Source organism: Symsagittifera roscoffensis, chromosome 2, assembly GCF_963678635.1.
Source record: "Symsagittifera roscoffensis chromosome 2, txSymRosc1.1, whole genome shotgun sequence".
NCBI classification, from domain to species: domain Eukaryota; kingdom Metazoa; phylum Xenacoelomorpha; order Acoela; family Convolutidae; genus Symsagittifera; species Symsagittifera roscoffensis.
Window position 1 is genome coordinate 84,758,240 of NC_087063.1, and position 20,825 is coordinate 84,779,064.

A 20,825-nucleotide genomic window follows, 5' to 3' on the forward strand; every position below is an offset into this window, starting at 1 on the left:
CATTCTCCGACTTTGACGGCAAAAATGTGCACTCTAACGGTAGAAAAAAGTTGGGCTAATCAATCTAGACAGCCCATGCAGAGACAAGCTACAATAAATTCCTGCAATTTCTACAACAGTTATATAGCCTAATCCTCCTGTTTCTATTGCTTGAAATGAAGTTGATATTAATCAAACTAATTAAAAGAAAAAATTCCATTTGTCAAAGTCTCTTGAACCACAGATAAGAGTTCTTCATAAACTGTCAAGAAATGCCACTTATCAATGTAACTGACCAATATTTCTCTTATCTGCGTTAATTTTCTTTTCGTTTAATTTGCTAATCACTATCAAGTTGAATGCCAGGTTTAGTTGAGGAAAACTAGTTTAATTATCAAAAATCGTTCTTTAAAATCTGACCATAATCACTTAGCAATAAAAATTAGTTCATTTGATCGCAAACATGTAATCATTGCATTATGTGAGAGATGGCCATCTGAAAGCGATTGCACAAGTTTATATTCAATTGAAGGCTATGTCCACTTGAATCTTAAAACAAAATAATTTAAAAAAAGGTGTGTTTGAATTTTATTTCGACGTGATCTTAACTTTTCTATGATAGTTTTTGTTATTGACACAGAAACACCTGGTAATGACTACAGGAAATCAAAATCAGGGATAAAAAAATTGCCTAATATACCGACCACTTTCTGATTAATCGAACATTTTCTGGAATCATTTGAAGATCTGCTTATAAGGTTGAAACATCTTAATGGATTATTCTTTCCTATTGCCCATACAAACATTAACACCTGGAATGATAGCGCATTCCTAGAAAACACCCTGCTTGCTTTGATCAATTTAGCGCATCCCTAGAAAACACCATGTCAGCAACTTACTTTGATCAATTTATATCGGATCATGATGTTTCCGTTGATGATACCTTCACGAGTTCCTTCTTGGATCAGGTAGCTCTTATTGGCTGGTTTGAATTGCATCCTGTAATAATGAACTGTCTCTACGTAGTTTTAACAGAAATTTTTCTGATCTTAGAGACAAGGAAAATTAATTTTTTTTTCTAAATCACAAACTTGTTGAAATTGAAATGAAGTGTGTTAATCCGTATATTATAGAAATGATAACTGCAATCATAGAAACCTTTGATAAACTTGTCCTTACAAAGAAATCAAAAGTTACAGCGACCCGAAAAAAAATTGGATGAACAACAATATTAAATGTTCACTAAAACTTCAAAATCGTTTGCATAATCAATGGCTACAACTTCCAATGAGTAGAAAAAACAAAATGCGTTAAAAAGCGCAACAAAGTATCCGGCGAAATCTGGCGGAGTGCAAACGGTTTTAAGATCGAATGACTCAAAAATCTGATACCTCACATGGGATGTTTAATACTTTCAACTCTTCGAGTGAAAAAAAAGGGTACTAAGCTGAACAGATGTTGAGACATTCAATCCGTTTTTGTTACTGAAGATAAAGAACTCACAAAGAAGATGGAAACTGACTTTCGTTGCTCAAGAGGAGAGGAGAAGTTCAATCGAGCTCAGCAGACAATCTTTTCGCATAAGACTGATGGCTTAAAATTAATAAAATAACCTGCGCCCTCAAGTTATCGCAATCATGTGGTAGTGATGGTATATCAAGTAAAATGATCAGATTAGCTGTGTTTTATCTAAATTTCGAATTTGTTTCTACAATCAGTTTATTCGCCGGTATTTTCCCTCACTTTTTACAGGATTAATCGGGTTATTTCAATACACAAAATGTGGAGATACAAAAGAACCAAATAACTATCGCACAAAAAGTTTGACACTAATTGGTAAAATCTTTAATGCGAGCAAATTTGATTTTTTGAACAAAATCAATACAATTTTTCAACTAAATAATTGTGATCGTAGGCGATATTATCAGTAACAGAGTTGATTCGGAGATCAATTGATGACAAAAATACGTGTCTCAGTTTTTTTATTTCAAAAAAACGTCCGACATAATTGATTATGAAATTTTGTTCAAAAAACTAAAGCGGTAGGGTTTTCGTACTAAATCAGTAACTTCATATGGAATACTTGTTGACATAACAGCCAGTAAATGTCACCATATTAGAATTTTGACTTTCCGGAAGCGTATGCTACGAGCTTAGTCTTTTTTCAAAAAAGGATTGGATCATGACTCAACTTATTTTATTACAATCACATTCAACACCGTTTAAAAACTCTTCTTTATTGCAAAATTCATGGAAACTGTTTTACAGCTAATGTAACTGTTATGAAATGTTGCGCTTCCAATTCAAGTTTTTACAAGGAATATGGCAAAATAATATGTCCGCCTTTGAAAAATTGGACGATTATCATGAGTAAGTCTTTTACTATTACATGTCTCAGTTTCCTTCTACATGATGATCTTATACCAAAACAGATCAAAATTTCTCGGAATATCAAAAAGTGAAATTAAGCCTGGGTTGATAAAAAATGAAAAAGTCTACTCTAAATATAACAAAGTTTTAATAGATTTTTTACTGATTCTTTCACCTCTGATGTGGGTACTTTATTTAACCACTTGTAAGAATTTGAAGGATGCTCGTTGCAAGTCAGTAGGCTTATGCGCACTGTCCTGTCTGATTGTGTCAACTCACTATTTCATCTCTGCATTTCAAATACTTGTAAGAATTTTGAAGGATGCTCGTTGCAAGTCAGTAGGCTTATGCGCACTGTCCTGTCTGATTGTGTCAACTCACTATTTCATCTCTGCATTTCAAATACTTGTAAGAATTTTGAAGGATGCTCGTTGCAAGTCAGTAGGCTTATGAGCATTGTCGTGTCTGATTGTGTCAACTCACTATTTCATCTCTGCATTTCAAATACTTATAAGAATTTTGAAGGATGCTCGTTGCAAGTCAGTAGGCTTATGCGCACTGTCCTGTCTGATTGTGTCAACTCACTATTTCATCTCTGCATTTCAAATACTTGTAAGAATTTTGAAGGATGCTCGTTGCAAGTCAGTAGGCTTATGAGCATTGTCGTGTCTGATTGTGTCAACTCACTATTTCATCTCTGCATTTCAAATACTTGTAAGAATTTTGAAGGATGCTCGTTGCAAGTCAGTAGGCTTATGCGCACTGTCCTGTCTGATTGTGTCAACTCACTATTTCATCTCTGCATTTCAAATACTTGTAAGAATTTTGAAGGATGCTCGTTGCAAGTCAGTAGGCTTATGAGCATTGTCGTGTCTGATTGTGTCAACTCACTATTTCATCTCTGCATTTCAAATACTTGTAAGAATTTTGAAGGATGCTCGTTGCAAGTCAGTAGGCTTATGAGCATTGTCGTGACTGATTGTGTCAACTCACTATTTCATCTCTGCATTTCAAATACTTGTAAGAATTTGAAGGATGCTCGTTGCAAGTCAGTAGGCTTATGCGCACTGTCCTGTCTGATTGTGTCAACTCACTATTTCATCTCTGCATTTCAAATACTTGTAAGAATTTTGAAGGATGCTCGTTGCAAGTCAGTAGGCTTATGAGCATTGTCGTGTCTGATTGTGTCAACTCACTTTTTCATCTCTGCATTTCAAATACTTGTAAGAATTTTGAAGGATGCTCGTTGCAAGTCAGTAGGCTTATGAGCATTGTCGTGTCTGATTGTGTCAACTCACTATTTCATCTCTGCATTTCAAATACTTGTAAGAATTTTGAAGGATGCTCGTTGCAAGTCAGTAGGCTTATGAGCATTGTCCTGTTTGATTGTGTCAACTCACTATTTCATCTCTGCATTTCAAATACTTGTAAGAATTTTGAAGGATGCTCGTTGCAAGTCAGTAGGCTTATGAGCATTGTCGTGTTTGATTGTGTCAACTCACTATTTCATCTCTGCATTTCAAATACCAGAAATGAAATCCAATTCGAATCTCGTCATCGGCATTTGGTCGCTTTCGATACTTTCCCGACGCAGAAAGACCCGAGAGATTGTGCATTACTGTGAACGAGCTGAAACATCCAGCCAGTCGCATATGTTTGCACGCTTTGCGTGTTGGTTTAGCAAAAAGCAACACAAGCTTCACAGCCAGCTACTTACAAGACGAGATCAATAAAGCATTGAAATAAGATAGAAAGTAAAAACTAAGCAATTGTATACTTCCAACGATTGTTTACTTGAGGATGGTATCCTTATTCACGTCTACAATATTGCCAAGATACATTTTAAAGAGTTTGAAATTTGATCGGCATCATTTTAGTCCTACAACTTTAGGGCTGGTCGATTAAAAAAGGGCAGCAACAAATAGGACGAAAGGGGGAACTTCAGGGTCGTGAGGTTGTCCAATCATCCTCTCCCCCTAATCCGCTACTGCCACACTCGACAACCAAAAACTTTTTTGAGTAGGATGGCCACTTTTTTTTCTAAAACGGGACTTAAGAATCGAAAGAGTTACACTGAGCAATTTTGTACATTCAAAGAAATTTGGATTTTTCGTTACAAGCAAAAACAACAGAGGTTTTAGAGATATGAAGTTACCCAGAACATGTGCGTTCACAGGGACCTTTTACTAAGACTGTTTTTCGGATAAAATATTGGATGACAATTTTTTATTCAATTATTTACTTTCAAAGCTCAAGCACTGCTGAAAAGGTCAAATGACCATATTTGACACAGAGGCAAAGTTGCACTTCGCATACACAAGCAAAAATATGACCAATAACGCTACTGGGAAAAACCGATTGAGTCTAAAATTTTTTTTAAGTGAAGCACGCCAATAATGAGTCTACATAATTGCTAAGTGACGCAAGCCAATTATGACGGATTAGCAGTATCAGTCAATTTGAAAAATAATTACCAATTAACATGCCTCAATCTATAGAGCGAACACATTCTTAGCTAACATGCGAAAAAACATTATTTAATACATCCGACCGTGCCCAGATTCGAACCCTCTTACCTCTTATTCTGTTGCGTGTCTCCTTCCCTACCTCTACGCAACAGATCCATGATACCTTGAAGCTAAAGAGCTATTTGTAATATATAGTCAGACTTAACATCCTTAGCATTGGCTGAACCTAATCGCTGGTTATTGATCAAAATTAACACTTTCAAAACGAACACATTTTGTCACAACAATATTTTTGCGTCGCAGCAAAAATTGCGACTTAGGTTGGAAAGAAGAGAGTTCATACTATAACACAAGCTTTGCTTGTGTAAAGGAGAGTTCTTAAAAAATAAACTCTTGCAAAAAAAGGACCAGAGTCAGTGGATTTAACGAACCTTCTGCAAAAAAAGGTACCAAATGGCCACTTTGCATTCGAGGTAAAGGCTATCATTTTAAAAACTTGCTTGCTATATGCCTGAGTTCGCAACAAAGGCTCCATGTAGGATGGTGGATCACCCATCCCAGGGGGCACTTCAATGTTTAACACAGAGGCGAAGTTGCACTTCGCATACACAAGCGAAAATATGACCGATAACGCTACTGGGAAAAACAGAATGAGTAAAACTTGGAGTCTGGAAAATTTCTTGTGTGACGCAAGCCAATTACGAGTCAACATAATTTCTAAGTGACGCAAGCCAATTATGACGCATTAGCAGTATCAGTCAATTTGAAAAAAAATTACCAATTAACATGCCTCAATTTATAGAGCGAACACATTTTTAGCTAATATTGGAAAAAAATCATTTAATACATCCGACCCTGCCTAGTTTCGAACCCTCTTACCTCTTATTCTGTTGCGTGTCTCCTTCCCTACCTCTACGCAACAGATCCATGATACCTTGAAGCTAAAGTGCTATTTGTAATAAAACAGTCTGTGTTAATATCCTTAGCATTAGCTGTCCTTAAAAGCTTTGCGACTTAGGTTGAAAAACGATAATTCATACTATAACACATGCTTTCCTTGTGTAAACATAGCCGTGGGAAATGCTATGTGAGGAACGGGAGAGTAATGAACGCAAGGAAACAAAAAAACACTGAAACGAAAATTTTTGTATTTCCAAGAAAAATATACATGACTCTAAAGCTCTTTGAATTTGCAAAAAAACTTATTATGGACACTTTTTTTGGTAAAATTACCCGAATTTGAGAAAACTGGATTAATAAGTAAATCTTTTATTTCGCTGGGAAATCTGATAAATAATTTCCATTTTCGAAATTAGAAGTCGATCACGTTTTTCGTGACCTCAACACTTTGGCTGTTCGATAGAGGAGTTTGTACTCCTTTTAACAATGGAAATGCATTGAACTTAAAAAAAAATAACAGGTCAAACCGCGAAAAATCAAAATTGAGTAAGAACAAACTTCAAGACTTTCCCTGAAAAAAAAAACAAAAAAAACCGATATAAGAGTACTCACTGCGTTCATTACTGTAAAAAAAAAGACCTAATTTAACTGGAATCATACCTCGCACATCCAAATGTTAAGTCGACTTCCCTACCCAAAGGTTTCACTGACGCTAGAAACCAAACACTGGTCACTGATAAATTGAAGAATACATGCGTTTTAACTGCCAATATTATGCAACAAAATTTCTACAAAATGAGCTCTTTTACTTGGGAGTTGTGTTGAAAAAGTGGACTTCGTTAAATAACATTACGCTCACTAGTTGGTTCGTGAAAAGATTTTTACGTTGGTTGATAAGTCTCCAGTCTGATTGTTTTTTTTTGCAGACTGGTTAGTATAGTGGCTAACCCATTTGACTCTAGGCCGGGTTCAGTTACTGCTGAGATATTTTTCATTTTGTTAAGACTGAAACTAGTGGAAAACAAATCTGCCTCCTATGGCAAAACATCGCCGATGCCAGTTTTCCATACACAATAACTCAAAACTTCAGATTCAATCAACACATGCCGATGAAGAGAATTTATTCATTTCCTGTTTATTAAGAAAAACAGAGAAAACAAACGATTAGACTCACGTCACCAAATCAACTTGCATTTTCTAGAACCAAAAACTCAAGTATAAATAGAGATTTGCTCGACTTATAACGCGGACCACTCCTTTTTCAAGACAAATTTTCAACATAATTTTTGGCAAAAAGACTGTGGCCTGCAGTCTACTAATAAATCTGCACTCAAGTTATGATAAGGAAGCAATCAAGTTAATATTTGGAAATCATCAACAAATGTAGCCTCGGGGGAGCAAAACGAAAACAAGCGAGTTTCATTCACGTGTCCATTGCAGAAGACCAGCACATGTGATCTGTCTTTGTTTGTTTGGTTCTTTGCCTCTAGTTTTTGTTGAAGTGGTTCCACAGTTGCTTGACGACTTTCTTGTCGTTGATTTGGAATCTGTTGTTAGCAAAGTTCGTGAACTTCTCCTCTGTCTTGGGCATGGCCACTTTACCCTCAGAGAGGAAATTCTTGGCCGACTCAAATGTCCACGTCACAGGCATCGACTTCCTTTTCTCTTTCTTAGCTACAAACAAACAAACAAACAAACACGCATTGTAAACTTAAAACCATAACTAGAAATGTAAGTAACACAGAAGCGAAGTTCATTTTAACAAACATAACCAACAGACAATTGGAAGAGAGTCAATGAACGCAAGTAAACAGAAAAAAAACTGACTTGTTTTATAAAAAAAATCTCAACTTTCGAATTTCTAAGAAAAAAATAGATGGTCTTAAAGCTCTTTGAAATTCAAGAACAACTTATGACTGATAGTTTTCTGATAAAATTAACCCATTTTAGAAAAACTGGATCAATAAATAAAATTTTTGTTTCGCTGGTAAATCTGATAAATAAATTGAATGTGCGTAACTAGACGTCGATCACGTTTTTTCGTGACTTTTATAATTTTTCTGTTCGATAGTGGAATTTGCCTTCCTTTTAGCAGAAAAATACACTGAACTTAAAAAGAAATCAAAAAACAAACCGAGAAAATTAAATTTGAGCTTAAAAAACTTAGAAAGAAAAAATCATCGCGACCTATACTAGAGTCTGAACTACGTAATTCGACTCTTAAAAAAAGCTAATTTTCGAGTTTCAAAGTTGCTCTAAGCCCTGAATTACTAGAAAAATTTAAAACAAAGAGGCGAGGCTGCGCTTCGCAAACACAAGCAAGAAAACGGCAAAAATCAGCTCCATAAATTGAACAAAAGAAAAGGTAAAAATAAGCCTTGAAAATTAGAAATTTTGCTGCGGCGGATTCGATCCTACGACTGGGAGATTTAGATTACCCTGTTCTCGTATTTGCATCACGGAACTTTTAAATTTACAAAGCAATCAAGCAGCTACACATGCTCCTATATTGCCAATGCGAAGCAGCAAAAGTGGCAGCAAATACAAAGGAGCACAATTTCGCATGTAATAAAATGAAAAACACAAAGCCAAATTATGTATAAATTATGCATGGCAAAAAAATTAGGAGATATCTTGAATTGAAAAGTTTCTGAGTTTTTAATATTGAAGTTGTTTGAAACTGTTGTATACTTTAACTGTGTTAACTCCAGCATCAAAAGTGCCTCCAAAAGTACCATTAAAATTTCCAACTTAGGCAGGAAAAAAAGAGTAGTCGTACTAGTACACTATGCTCGCAGGTGTAAAAACTGGATCATTCGCTGAGAAATCTGAAACTAAGTTCAATTTTCAAAATTAGAAGTCGATCACATTTCTTGCTACCTTTCCACTTTTGCTGTTCGATAGGAAATGCTGTAACAAAGGAAAAGAACTGAGCTTAAAAAGAAATCAAAATCAAACCGCAGAGAAACATATTTGAGCCTGAAAAACTTTCCTGAACAAAAAAAATGAACAAAAAACATCTATATTAATCGACTGAACTACATTAATCGACTCTTAGAAAGACATATGCCGAGAAAGATAACCGTCAGTGTTAAAATATCGTTCAGAAAAATTAGTGACATCAAAGCCAAAAGTACTTGGGTAGACGCCAGTTGGCCGATAAATTTTTCAAAATTGAAATGCATTCGCTCTCGGGAAGCACAAAATAAAAAAAATATTATCCATTCAAACAAATTAAACAAAATCATGGATGTTAAACTTAGTAATGATTGGAAGAAAATTAAAGGCTATAAATATAGCAAAAATTAATCAACTCAAAACAGTCTGTGATGTAGCAACTAAGCCAACAAACGATAGTCAGACAATTTTTTCAATGGGAATTTTTTCAGATAACAAACAGGTCCAGGCCAGAATCGAATTCAGGACGTTTGTCGTCTAAGGCATAGACTTTATTGTTAGGCTAAGTGGGCATAGCCGACAAATTTATAGCAGAATAATCAAACAGCCGACCAATCAAATCGAAAATGAATCCGAAAAAGACGAACAAAAAACATATCCAGCAGACAGTTGGAAGAGGGTAGACGAACAGGAAAAACGGGGAAAAGATTGAAAACGTATAAAAATTTTTCGATTTTCAAAAAATAACGCTTGAGATATTTGAATTTCGAACACTGTTTATGAGCGGTACTTTTTTCGTAAAGTTATCCCATATAGAGGAAACTTCATCATTCATTTTTTTATTCCGCTGGTTATTCAGAAAATTAAAAACCATTTTTAAAACTAGAAGTCGGTCGTATTTTCCATGATGCTGACAATTTTGCTGTTCGATACTGCAATTTGTCTTCCTTTTAGCCAAGGAGATCAACTGAACTTCAAAATAAATCATAAGTCAAACCGCAAAAAAATCATATTTAAGCGTGAACAAATTTTAAGATTCACCTGAAAAAAAATTAACTAATGCCAATATAAGAGTCTTCACTACGTTCATTGACTCTTCAAAAAGCTTGAAATGTTGCTTAATACGCTATTGCATAACAACACAAGTACTTAAAAAAACCAAAGGGACAAATCAAAAACTAAGCCTATAGTGCTTATGTCTGCAACCATAAAGAGACAAATCATCAACCACAAAATGATACAGCTGAAATTCTAAAAAAGCATTTGCTGAGAGGCAAACCGGCAGCTTTGCAAACGCCAGCGAGAAAGTGGCAAAACATTCAGAAGCTTTAAAAAGCACAAAAATACAAACTTGCATGTTACAATTTGGAATGTAATAAGCTAAAGGCGACCATTTGTATGAATTATGCATTTCAAACATTTCGCGAAATATACTGAGGTGAAAAATTTCTGAAAGGAGTTTTCGTTTTTTTTTTTACTGTTGTATGAAATAAACATCGGCAACACAGTTAGAAAACATTCAATGAACGCAATTAAACCGAAAAATTCTCGCCCTTGAATTTCAGAGACAAACAAAGACGCCCTTGAAGCTCTTCCAGTTTCTAGAACAATTTTTCATTGTCACTTTATCGATAAAATTATACCGATTTGAGAAAACTTGATCAATAAGTATATTTTTTATTTCGCTGGGAAATCTGAAAATTAAATTCCAATTTCGAAACTTTTTGTGTATTGTTTTTGTCCTATTTATCTTGTTTTTTGTGAATTTTTTTTCTTCTGCAGTTCTATAGTGGAGTTTGCCTTCCTTCCAACACAGGAATAGAACTGAACTCCAAAAGGAAAATCGAAAGTGAAACCGCGAAAAAGTAAATCTGAGCTTGAACAAATTTTTCCGTAAACGAAAAAAAACATCGCGACCTATGTAGGATTCATCGACTCTTAAAAATATGTGGCCTCACCGTCTTTGAGTTTCAAGACGAATTTTTGCTTGACATTTTTTTGATAAATTAACTGAACTTGAGAAAACTGGATCGAGGTGCAAAATTTTTATTTCACTGGAAAAATTAAGTAAATTCCATGTTTGGATCACGTTTTTGGAGCCATTTCCACGTTTGTTTTTGGAGAGTGCAATTATCTAATTTCCAGCAGATGAATTTTAATTCAAATCAAACATCGCCAACTGACAGTTGGAAAAAAGTAATTAACGCAAGAAAACCGAAAAAAAAAACAGACTTGATTTTTCCAAAAATCTTCAGCTTTTGAATTTCGAAGAAAAAATAGATGGCCTCAATGCTCTTTCAATTTGTAGAACAATTTTTAATGGACACCGTTTTCGTTAAAATCAACCCAATTTGAGAAAACTGGATCTATAGGTAAAACTTTTATTTCGCAAAAAAATCAGCAAAAATTATATAAGAGTACTCGCTACGTTCATTACTCTTAAAAAAATCTTATGTATCTAAGTGCATTCATAAATGCATGAATAAGTATGAATGCTTATATGTAGCTATTAGGGCATTTTCAACTTTTTCCTGAAAAAAAATCCAAAAAAATCACCAAGACCTATATAAGAGTCTTCACTACGTTCAACGACTCTCAAATAGCTTTTTTCGCCTCAATTGATGAACTAAAAAAGCATCAACTGTATTAATTTATCACAACTCAAATGTCAAAACACGGTATTACCTCAATTGTCAAAACAAAGTATTACTTCCAATGCAGCCCTCTGATTCAAAAGTGGCATCAAAAGTAGCCTTTTAATTTAGACTTAGGTTGGAAACAAAAGTTGCATCGTACTATCATACTGAGCTTCACATGCTTAATCAGTAGTAACTGAGTAGCAGTAGGTAAAACAGCAGCAGGTTAATCACAGAGGCGAAGTGGATCTTCGAAATACTTGCGATACGACAAAAACATTGCGTTTCAAGCTAATGAGTAAAAAAAGAGAACAATTACGTTGAAAAATTCAAGATTGTATTAGATGATAATCACAAACAGCTATATAAATCATTAGAAATCCTTTGCCGAGTAGTAACTAAAGCGATAATGCGTTTTAAGCTTTAAAATTGTACCTCCAATTTGTAATACAAAAAAAACGCATTAAGATATATTTTGCCTTCAAAACTACACAATATAAGTTGACTAAGCCGATTATCATTCACCGAAACTGTTTAAACGAAAAACACTAATTAAGTCTTAGTAAATTTACAAATTGTAGAACTTTCAATAAGTGAATAACTGTTTAAATTAAAATAAAACCAATGCATTGGAAAAAAGCCAATGAAAAATCAAGTGATACAAACTGCATTTTTGAAAAATGGACAATGAACCGACGAAATTAGCATGAAAGCCGATTAAAACATAGCCAACAGACAGTTGCATAAGTCAATGAACGCAATTAAACAGAAAAAAAAGACCGACTTAAGGATCTATGAATTTCTAGATTATTTTATGATTGGAATTTTCTGTTAAAATTAACCCGAAAGCTGGATCAATAGGTAAATCGTTTTTCGTGACCTTTATACTTTTGCTGTTTGATAGTGGAGTTTGCCTTCCTTTGAAAAGAAAATGAACTGCACTTAAAATGGAATCAAAAGTCAAACCACGAAAAATTGATTTGAGCCCGAACAAGTTTTTAAGACTTTTCCTGGAAAAAAAAACGAAAAAAAATCATCGCGACCTATATAAGAGTTTCTTAAAAATAAGAATGTTTCTTTAAAAATACGACTGCCTGAAACGAACTACCTACAAACTAACTTGGCTCTTTTCCAGTCCCCCCCCCCCTTGTTAAATTACAAAAAGAGATGTTCAAAAATTGTTCACACGGCAATTTTCATGTTAGAAATGTTGTGAAAATTTGTTCAGCTGTTCACGCTGACACGTTTTAATGCAGTTCATAACATTAAAAATTATTTTAAAAAGACTTTCATGTAATGAATTTCAGAAAAAATGAAAGGGGGGGAACTGGAAAAGAGCCACTAACTTATCTAAAGTATAATAGTTTCATTTAAATTTTCCAAGAAAATGAGCATGTCAGCATTCTGCACGAGAAATTAACCATTTCTAGTAAATTGGACATTCTGTAAACGAAGTTGTTCTCGGTGAAAGTCTAGCACCGGTTGCAACACCCAGCAGCAAAAAAATTTCTGTTTACAAATGAAATTTCAAACCATCAAATAGTCTTAGAACTGATTGAAGCTCAGGAGTTTTTAATGATGTTTTCGACAAAACTGATTTTTAAAACCATTTCTGAATTTCGAAACAAAGTCAAGGAAGAACATGGATAAACGCAGTAGCGGTTTTAGGGGAGGGGCCTACTCTTTGATACAATTTTACAGCATCCATTTTTGACCCAAAATTTTTTTTAAAGATGCCTAAGGCGCTATTAAAAAACCAATTTACAGCGGAGCGCGCGCCCATTAAAGGCAATAAAAATTTTACGAAGTATGGTTTTTCAGGGGGCTCGCACAATCAATTTGGTCGAACTAAACACAATCGTTTAAATTTTTTGAATCTTTAAATCCTATATCCACGAATAGATAGTCGGTTGCTGGACAAGTAACACTGAATGTTTCGACCACCTTTATGCAAGAAAAGCAATATAAAACAAACGAAAAAATTAGTAAAAAACAAAATTTTTTCTGGGCGGTGGGAGGAGTGCAATTAGATAAGAATATGCAAGAATGCTCCATTCTCTTTAAGGCGGAAACATGAAATCTGTTTTTCTCGAAACCGATATGGAACACAGAAGCGTAGCTGCGCTTCCCAAACACTACCGAGAACACGACCAAAAAGATCTATAATTAAAAAAGTTAAAATAAGCCTCGAATTAGTAAAAATTTGGCTACGTCTGAGATTTGAACCTGCGATAAAGAGATTATGAGTCTCGCGCACTAATCTCTCAGCCATGGAAGTTGATATCTGCAAAACACTAGCCACAAATAAAGCAGAGAACAGATGCTATGCAATTTCTAATGCTACAGTGAAATTTCCAAATAAAAGAACACTTTTCTTTGCGAGTTAGGATAGAAAAAAAAGCTTTGTAATAATACACCAAGCTGATTGCTAGTGTAAGCATTTCACTTACAACAGAGAAGAGACTAAGTTATACTTCTAGCTTACATTTCTTTCCCGAAGCTGATGTGCTTTCTGAGTTGACAGCCTGTGTGTTCTCTTTTATCTTCGAGTCTGTTGTCTCTTTCGTCGGCTGGGCAGCTGGCGGCTCCGAAGCTCGCTTGTCTTTGTTCTTCTTCGCACTTGTTGCAGTACCTGAAAAAAAGGCAGCTCATTTTCAGCTTCGTCATTTAAAACTACCCCAGGCTCCGATTATAATAGGAAAAGTTAGTGTAGCTTTCGTGAGTTTGGTCTTATCGAAGAAATCAGCAGAATTAAAACAAAACTGGCTTCATTAAAAACTACAGAGAATTATGCGGAAGAAATTGGCAGCAAGAGTGAGCTTTCATCGAAGAGTTTGTACCATTCATCTGTTGTTGTTGTTGTTGTTTCTTGGGCTGTGAGTTGGCAGTGGTGGGCGGGGGGAGTTGTGACTTGTTCTTCTTCCCTTTCTTCTTACTCTGTTCTTTCGCAGCTTCAATCGCCTTTTCCCTCTTCGCAGCCTCCTTCTGGAACAACTCCTCGTCATCCGACTCCTCATCCGACCCCGCTTCGTCTCCATTCACTTCCGGCTTCTCATTCTCCTCATCCTCGTCATCTGCAAACAAATCACGCATCCTCAATCGAACAATCTAATCTCACCACAAATCTACCGTAGAACTCAAACCACAATTTTAGGATCTCTTCTAACCAAACCCCCCCCCCAAAGAGCAACAATTATGAAAACAGTTTCTGTTTGAGATACGCATTTCGTTGGAACAAACACAAATCAAACACATTGGATTTCCTTTAGATATCATTTATCAACTACCTTACCAACTTAACCTATTTTTTTTTTCAAAAAACAAAAATTGAACCAATTTAGTCCATAATCAAAGTATTCCCTATTTTACCCACTTCCCCACCCACCCAAATATTTGGTACTGTTTTGCAGTATCATTTGTATCGACAAAGTTTGATTCCGAGAGGATGCGCGCGCCAAAAAAAAACGTTAGAAATCCAATCCTTCCAAAAAAGTGTCCCAAAAATTGCATTTTGGTCTGATTTTCTTTCAAAAATTCGCCTACTCCGCTGAAATTTTTATTAACAAAAAAAAGAGTTTTCATAGTGCAATGGAAAGTTTTTGAACAGCCTCCCTCGCAAAATCTTATTTTTAAGTCCTTGATGTTGTCAACTGCAAAAAAAATGTTTAAAAAATCCTTTCTAGTCCTTCAAACCAAAACAAAAAAAAACATTTCGGCTCACCACCCCCCAAACGAAATATTTTAAAGATAAACACAAAAGCGAAGCTGCGCATTGCACCTGCGAGAACGAACATGACCAAAATGCAGCTCCATAAGTGAAATAAGAAAAAGTAAAGTAAGCCTCGAATTAGCAAAAACTCGCATGCTTAAATCTCCAAAAACTAGCAAACAATAACGCAGCAACATATGCTAATAAATTGCCCATTAGATGTCGCAAAAGTAGCACCAAATACAAAAAGACACAATTTTGTATGTAATAAACTGGAAAGCATACAGCTAAATTTTGTAAAAAAAATTATGCATTTAAAAAAAATTGCGAGATACTTTGAGTAGGAAGATTTCTGAAACCGAGCTTTTTATCATTGTACTGCTGTTTGAAATAAATTTTTTTTCGGTTTATTTGATGAATTAAAAATGCATCAGCTGTGTTAACTTTTTACTAATCAAATGTCAAAGCACATGCTATCAAAAAGTTGTAAAGGTGTCTCAAAAGAAAGTTCGTACTAACACACTTCCCTTCGCAGGTGTAAATATAAAGATCAAATATGTTAGGAAGCACTAACTAAACTAGTCCGCATGCCAAACTTAACACTTAGGCAAATTAGACCTTCGCGCCAATTGCGATACACACAAAAATGACAAACGGACAGACAGAAATTGAGACAAAAGCCGCTAAAGAGAAAAAAAAACTTTTCGAAAATGTCGAGAAAAGCTAATCTTTTGATTTTTTAAATTCTTTGTTTCATGTTGTTTTGACTAATGCTCACTTTAAAGAAAAATCACGCCAAACAAGATAAATTTCCAGAGAGGCAAGAGGAGAGATAAGAGTCGGGATTTCTAATCAACTTTTCCCTCAAGTTTCAAAAGATTAATTCCAGGCCATCGAATAGTGAGGATAAATTTTATATCAGCCGAGTGTCAACATTTATTATACTTGCCTTCGTCATTGTCTTCTTCCTCCAACATGTCTTCATCATCGTCGTCATCATCATCTTTATCGTCATCTTCTGCGGCGTCCAAATCCAACTTTGCCTTCAACTTCTTCAATTCATCTATATTTTCTTCGTCTTCTTCCTCATCATCATCATCTTCCTCGTCATCATCCATGTCATCTTCTCCATCTTTGTTTGTTTCTAGCATCGGTCTAAAATAGAAACTATACAATTACTCGATGGCAAGTACCTTTTCGGGAAAAAAAAACAGCTTAAAAATGTTCTTGTCTTTTTTTAGCTTTCTGTGAAATTAAAAAAGGACGGCCTTTAAAATTTGAGAACACCTCAAGCTTTCGATTCAAAATCAAATTGGAATTGCCTCACAGTAACACCTTTTCTGGCACCTGGCTGCAGTAAGTAATTCAATTCAAACAGTGATATCACCACCTGTCCACAAAATTCAACTTTCTCTCCAGATGCATTAACTAGGTCACAACTCATAAATTTTCCAACATTCGAGTTTAAAAAAAAAGAATATATAACAAATAAATATATAACATATACAAGACTGCTCGTATCAGGGCAAAGCCCTGAATGTTCCGACTGCCTTTTCAGTTTTATCGAGCAGTAATAACATTAAAAAAAATTAAAAATAATACAAAAAATAAAGAAATTTTTTTCTAAAATTTGAATTTTTTTTATGAAATCATCCCCCCACACGCCATATAAAGTTTAAAAGAAGAGACTTTGCTCATTGTAACAAAACAATTATGGTAAATAAGCTTCTTTCAACCAATGTGGAACAATTCAAAAGACGGATTAAATCTCCGCTTACGCGTTAACAGCGCGAAATATATCGCGCGTTAATTGTCCCAAATCGACCAAAATGGCAATCTTTAAACCCTCATAACTTTACGAAAAATGATCACAGGTGAAATTTCTTTTGAAATTTAAGCTCAGGACAACAATACCTTTTGAATGACATTAAAAAATTCTGTCAAAAATGGCTAGTTAAAAAGTCGAAATTTGTCTGAAGAAAAAAAAACCCACCCCGAGCACAAATATTCCGTCACTTTCGTATCGAAAGTCGGAACAATAAGAAGATTGACACTTTTTCGATAAAACTAACCAAATTTGAAAACCTGAAGCCATACGTATCTTTTAATCCACGGCAACATCTTAAAATTAAACTTCCTTTTCGAAACTAATTCAAAGAAGAGCTTGCGCAATTTACTCTTTCGTTACTGTAGACCGTAATCTGCTTTCCATGTAAAGGCAAATGAGCATAAATTTAACACATAAAAAGCTAACAAAAATCAACAACAAAAATCAAATTTGGGTATATGCAAACTTTAAGAACTTCAACAGCAAAAAAAATAACACGACCTATAAATCATAGACATTTATGCAAACTAATTCGAAAAACGGATAATTGAAAAAAAAAATACATTTTTGAAAACTGCAATAAAAGTCGAGATACAAAACCTCTACAAGAAACATAAAATACAGCAGTAAAGCGCAGCTTCGCGCCACTAGCGATACAACACAAACATGACGCCAGAAATAAACCGACGGTAAAAGAGAAGGGAGACAAAAAAATACGACGATTTTCAGGGAAAACTCGAAAAAGTTATCTAACAAAATTTTTATTTTCAATAACTTATATTTAGAATATATTCAACACAAGACAATTGAGCTTTGAATTAGCAACAAAAAAAACTTTAAAAAGCAGTAACAAAGCCGGCATTATCTGATTTGAGTAAAAAAAAATTCTCACCGCCCCTCCTCAAAACATTTAGACTAAAAACTTTAACTTCAGCGCTTAAATTAATTTGTTTGTTGAGTTGATGCTGTATGTCTTCTCTTTACTCTCCAGGATATCCTACTCGATGAGCAGTACTGCTCTTTAGGATCTCCCACCAGACCAGACATAATATATTGCGTTTGGCGTTGTATATGTAGCTGGTAAAGTAATTCAAATTTCAAAAACTGTTATCGCTTATCATACAACTCAAAATTAGGTCGTCAAGCCGATACTATTTATACCGAAACCTTTAAAGCCGACTAAAGAAATGAAAACGAAAAAAGAACTACAAAACTGAAACCGGAGTCTGTAAAATTACAACCAACATAAAAGATAGCCAACAGAGAACAAATGGAAAAGATGATTGAAAAACAGTCAATATTTTTCATGTTTCGAATCTCGAAGAAAGGAACACATCACAATTAATCATTTAATCAGGTCACTCGCTGAGCGCACCTTTCCCGAATGTCTTGAAAAAATCAGAAACTCGTTTTTTGTGTGAAACAAGGAAAAATGAGCCTCAAACTTCAAAATTCCGACAAAGCAATTAACAGGTCATGCGATCTCCATTGCCCTTAAGAAAGCGTTCGATACACTAGATCATCAAACACTCTAGAAAAGTTGGAGTTCCATGGTTATGAAGGACCAATATTTGAAATAAAGAAAAGCTACTTAGTCAATCGTTGTCAAAACATTACAAAAAACATCTTACAGGGACCATTCTTAGGGCGCTTTTTGTTGTAAATATATATTAAAAAAATTCGAAAGCTATATCAAACTATCAAATTAACACTTTTTGCTGATGATACAAATATTGTCAATTATATTAACATTCATCTGAGAATATAAAAGCTGATCTAACACCAGTCAAGGACTGTTTTTTGATTCTAAATCAACAATTACGTCATCAATATTGTACTTCATTAATAGAAGTGATGTCCCTCGGAAAACTCAAGCTGTTAGAAGAATCAATCTGTGATCAAGTATCACCTAAAAGAAATCCTAGTATTTCAGCTGATAACAAAACACAGTTTGATCATCACAAAAACCGCGTTGATAAAACACTAAATAGCTTTTGTGGTGTTATCTACAAAAAAGACATATTTACCCAACGAAGTTTCTTTTTGCGTTACAATTCTCGTGCAAAAAGTATAAAAATATATGGCATCATAAACCTATGATTCTACCTGCTTCTCTCGGCTATCAGAAATCGAGTAGGCAAAACGGAGAACAACATTTCAAGAGAAAACATGATTTTAATAGCTATAACTCAAACATTAGCACTGTTCATACACTAACTGTTGACGATATTATGGAACATCTTTTAAAATGTCTTAATAATTCTTCCCTCCTGTTTGTATGGAAGAACCACCACACCTGCTTTCACTTATTCAAAGCACGGACACTAGAAAGAATCTACTGAAAGAATCTTATAGTTTGTCTGATTTGTCGCATCTCATTCCAGCAGAAATAGCTAGGCTCACTTCTCTTAAAATTAATCAGCATGTCAAAGTTTGACATTAGCATGTTTTTGACTTTATATAGGAAAACTTTACAAAATATTAAGGATAATTTATTCTTATTGTTCTCCGTGCATCTCAATCGCAACAAGCGCTCAAATTGGAAGAGCTTGTTAGCCTTTATTTTTAGCCTTTGTCTGTCGAATAAAATAACATATAGGTATTTAATTGTTTGTACATAGCTGATTATTCGACTGAATTCAAAACGAACACCTACAAAAACTTTCATAGTTCAAGTATGTGCTTCTCGCCTGTCTTACTCACTGTAAATTGGACTAAATATCGAAACTTTCAGACCAGTTTTTTTGAAGCCAAGAAAACAGTGTTTTCAAACAACAATTGAATTAAACATAAGAGTACTAGAATATGCTATAGCACTCGATCCCTTTTGACGTTTATTGGCGCTGCAGATTCTACGTCCACAAACTAACACACCTGTGACAAAATTTCTCCCCACTTTCAAGAATAAAAGACAAAACAATACAACGATAGCCGGTTGCTGTGCAGGTAACACTTAGTTCCGATAAAAACAGTTTTTTTCAAACAAATTGTGATGTTTTTGAAATGAACGGATCTGAAGAAAAGCCTCGACAAAATACAATTAACAGAAAGAGTACAACGCGCATATTGGACCACCGTTTTCTTTAAAAAAAAGGAAAAGATCAAAATAAATTGCAGATTTTTGTTGTTTTTTTAAGTTTTTTGCTGTAAAGAAGCTTAGAAAATAAAAATTCATAGAGTTAAAACTAAATTTGTATGTCTTATTTCCATTTTTATAGCTTTACTTGTTTTTTCGCTCAAAATTGTAAATAACCAAAAATCTCAAGCCAGTTTTTCTATACACAGAAATTTTTTGACTAGGGTTCGAATCACGACCGCGGGATAGCACTCGATCCCTTCCGACATTTATTTATGGTACCTAATTTTGCGTGGAAAACAAAAACATAGGCAACAAAAAAAACAAAGTCAGTAGGAAAAGAATAGCCAGATCTATTTAATTCGGTGGGAAATCTGAAAATTCAATTCCACTTTCAAAACTAAAAGTCGCTCAAATTTTTTGTGTCCTTCTGCTGTTCGAAAACAGAGCATACCATCAATGTTCAATTAAGTGCATTCGCACTTATTTGTGTGCATCGTCAGAAAATCGAATCATCTACAATGGTACTCATCATTGCAAACCAGTTCATCGACTCTTAAAAATAAAAACTAGAACAAACCCGAAAACAAAGTTCCTTGATCAGAACAAAAATGATCTTGTTGTTTTTCCTAGTTAATTCAAATATATGCCTTACACTTCGTCGTCTTCGTCATCTTCATCGTCATCATCATCATCATCATCATCGTCTTCCTCCGGATCCATCGCAGGTAATGGGATCTTCGCAGTCTTTGTTTTATCTGATTTAGCAGCTTCAGGCTTTTTGCTCGGCTCCGGCTTGCTTGATACCTAAACAATAGTTAGTTATCAGGTAAACTTTTTACACACACTCGAAGCTGAGCTTCGTGCCACTTGCGATACAAAACACGAAAGCCACTAAGTCAAAAAAAATCGAAAACTTCGAACTAGATCTACCGATAAGGCTAGGTAAGAATGTGAAACT

The 20,825-nt window shown here is 34.7% G+C and overlaps 1 protein-coding gene across 1 annotated transcript in view; it reads right to left on the reverse strand.

Moving 5' to 3' along the window:
* Nucleotides 1-6,821: 6,821 nt before the first annotated feature.
* Nucleotides 6,822-20,825, reverse strand: part of LOC134840032 (nucleoplasmin-like protein ANO39) — a 254,422-nt gene continuing 240,418 nt past the window's right edge. The window contains exons 4-8 of the mRNA XM_063855659.1: nucleotides 20,520-20,671; nucleotides 15,910-16,115; nucleotides 14,092-14,325; nucleotides 13,737-13,883; nucleotides 6,822-7,391 (exon numbers count right to left, since the gene is read on the reverse strand). Coding sequence (XP_063711729.1) covers nucleotides 7,204-7,391; nucleotides 13,737-13,883; nucleotides 14,092-14,325; nucleotides 15,910-16,115; nucleotides 20,520-20,671 — 927 coding nt within the window. The 3' untranslated portion in view covers nucleotides 6,822-7,203. The remainder of the gene's footprint in view (nucleotides 7,392-13,736; nucleotides 13,884-14,091; nucleotides 14,326-15,909; nucleotides 16,116-20,519; nucleotides 20,672-20,825) is intronic.